The 1,632-nt window shown below is 34.3% G+C and overlaps 1 protein-coding gene across 1 annotated transcript; it reads left to right on the top strand.

Annotated features, from left to right (window-relative positions):
- Nucleotides 1-131: 131 nt before the first annotated feature.
- On the top strand, nt 132-1,626 carry LOC107736489 (von Willebrand factor A domain-containing protein 9-like; the record flags this gene model as incomplete). The annotated part of the gene is made up of 4 exons (XM_016547886.1): nt 132-441; nt 528-635; nt 973-1,128; nt 1,606-1,626. Coding segments are annotated over exons 1-4 (507 nt in total), but the record flags the coding sequence as incomplete, so codon positions are not given.
- Nucleotides 1,627-1,632: the final 6 nt, after the last annotated feature.

Raw genomic sequence — 1,632 nt, 5'->3', positions numbered from 1 at the left:
TGTGTGTGTGTGTGTGTGTGTGTGTTCAGTTGAGTGCAACAAAATTACAAAATCAGGGGAATTATTGTATGTGCGTTTTTAATTAACCAAACGTGGTTGTGATGTCCACTGCAGAATCCTATGTGGTCACACTGTCATATATGCTCCTGTTTTTACACAGTTGTCTCAAGCTTTTATTAATAATTGTTCTTCAAAGTGTAAAGAGAAAAGCGTGCAACCATGCCCACTGTGGTTCTTATGGACTCGTCGCTGTCCATGACACGACCCGTGTCAGTGGAGGGCAGTGAAGAGTTTCAAAGAAAGAACCTGGCAGTTCATGGACTGACCATGCTATTTGAACACATGGCCACAAACTACAGACTGGAGTTCACTTCACTTGTCGCCTTCTCCTCCCTCTGGGAGCTTATGGTACCCTTCAGCAGAGACTACAATACTCTGCAGGTAAAAACAGACCGGTTGTCATTCTGTCTAAATAAATTTTAAGTTGTCTGAGGTCATATTGTTATCTCTCATTCAATGTTTTGCAGGAAGCTTTGAATAACCTCGAAGACTTTGATAAAACCTGCCTAGAGGCTGCATTGCAAGGTGTTAGTAATGTAGTACAGCAGGAATGGGGAACCTCTTGCCCGTGTCAGGTAAAAATAAAAATCGAATTATTGAAAATACATTGTATTATGGAATATACAATGTGCATAAACATTGAAATAACCAGATATAAATGAACAGTACATTTTCAAAATAGCTAGCAATGTGCTGTTTGATCTGTTCAGTAAATGATAATGAATGATGTTTTATACTGGTTACCGCTTTAACAGTGTCTAAATAATACACCTTGATTTTTTTTATGTACAGTTGAGGTAATTGTCCCATTGTATTTTCGACAGATAATTATATATATAATGCTAAATGTGTTGATTTGACTGCATTGACGTTGTTTATCAGTGTTTATGTTGTTCTTATGGTGGCCTGTAGGTTGTACTGGTTACTGACGGTGCACTGGGCATTGGTCGTGGATCTTTGCGTCATTCCCTGCAAACAGTGAAACAACGAGTGGAGGACAAGAAATTCCCACTGCCTTTCCCATTCCCTTCCAAACTCTATGTCATGTGTATTGCAAATGCAGAGGAGGTACTTTAGTCTGGTTTCACTGTCTTTACCAATGTTATTTTAGTATGATTGAGATACTATTTTATTTTTATCATTATTTTGAATGAGTTTTCATTTTTATATTTTTCGTTTTTATTTTAACGTTTTAGTGATTTTGTTGTATTTTTTATTTTTTTTTGTCTTTGTCTATGTATTAATTTTTATTTCAGGTTTAGTTATTTTAGTACACATGAAATTTTGCTTTGCTGACTAACTTAAATTATTTTAAGTAAAAAAAAATGTTTTTATTATTTTATTCTATTTTATTTGTTTGTTTGTTTTAGTTTTAGTTACCTGTAATAATCATGGTCCTTAACTTGGGTTTTCCATTACAATGAACATACTAAAGTTACACATGCATCTTACAATATAATGAAAACAAATTTAATTTCATAATTTTTCCTTTCATTTTATGTTTTTTCCTTTATTTAATCTATGTTGTTTTGATGTCCCCTGAAGCTCCAAGCTACGGATAGCATGGATAAC

This window comes from Sinocyclocheilus rhinocerous, unplaced genomic scaffold (genome assembly GCF_001515625.1).
Source record: "Sinocyclocheilus rhinocerous isolate Xijiao unplaced genomic scaffold, SAMN03320098_v1.1 C36734028, whole genome shotgun sequence".
NCBI lineage: Eukaryota > Metazoa > Chordata > Actinopteri > Cypriniformes > Cyprinidae > Sinocyclocheilus > Sinocyclocheilus rhinocerous.
Note: the sequence above shows the minus strand (reverse complement) of the source record. Positions and strands in the feature narration are given on the sequence as shown.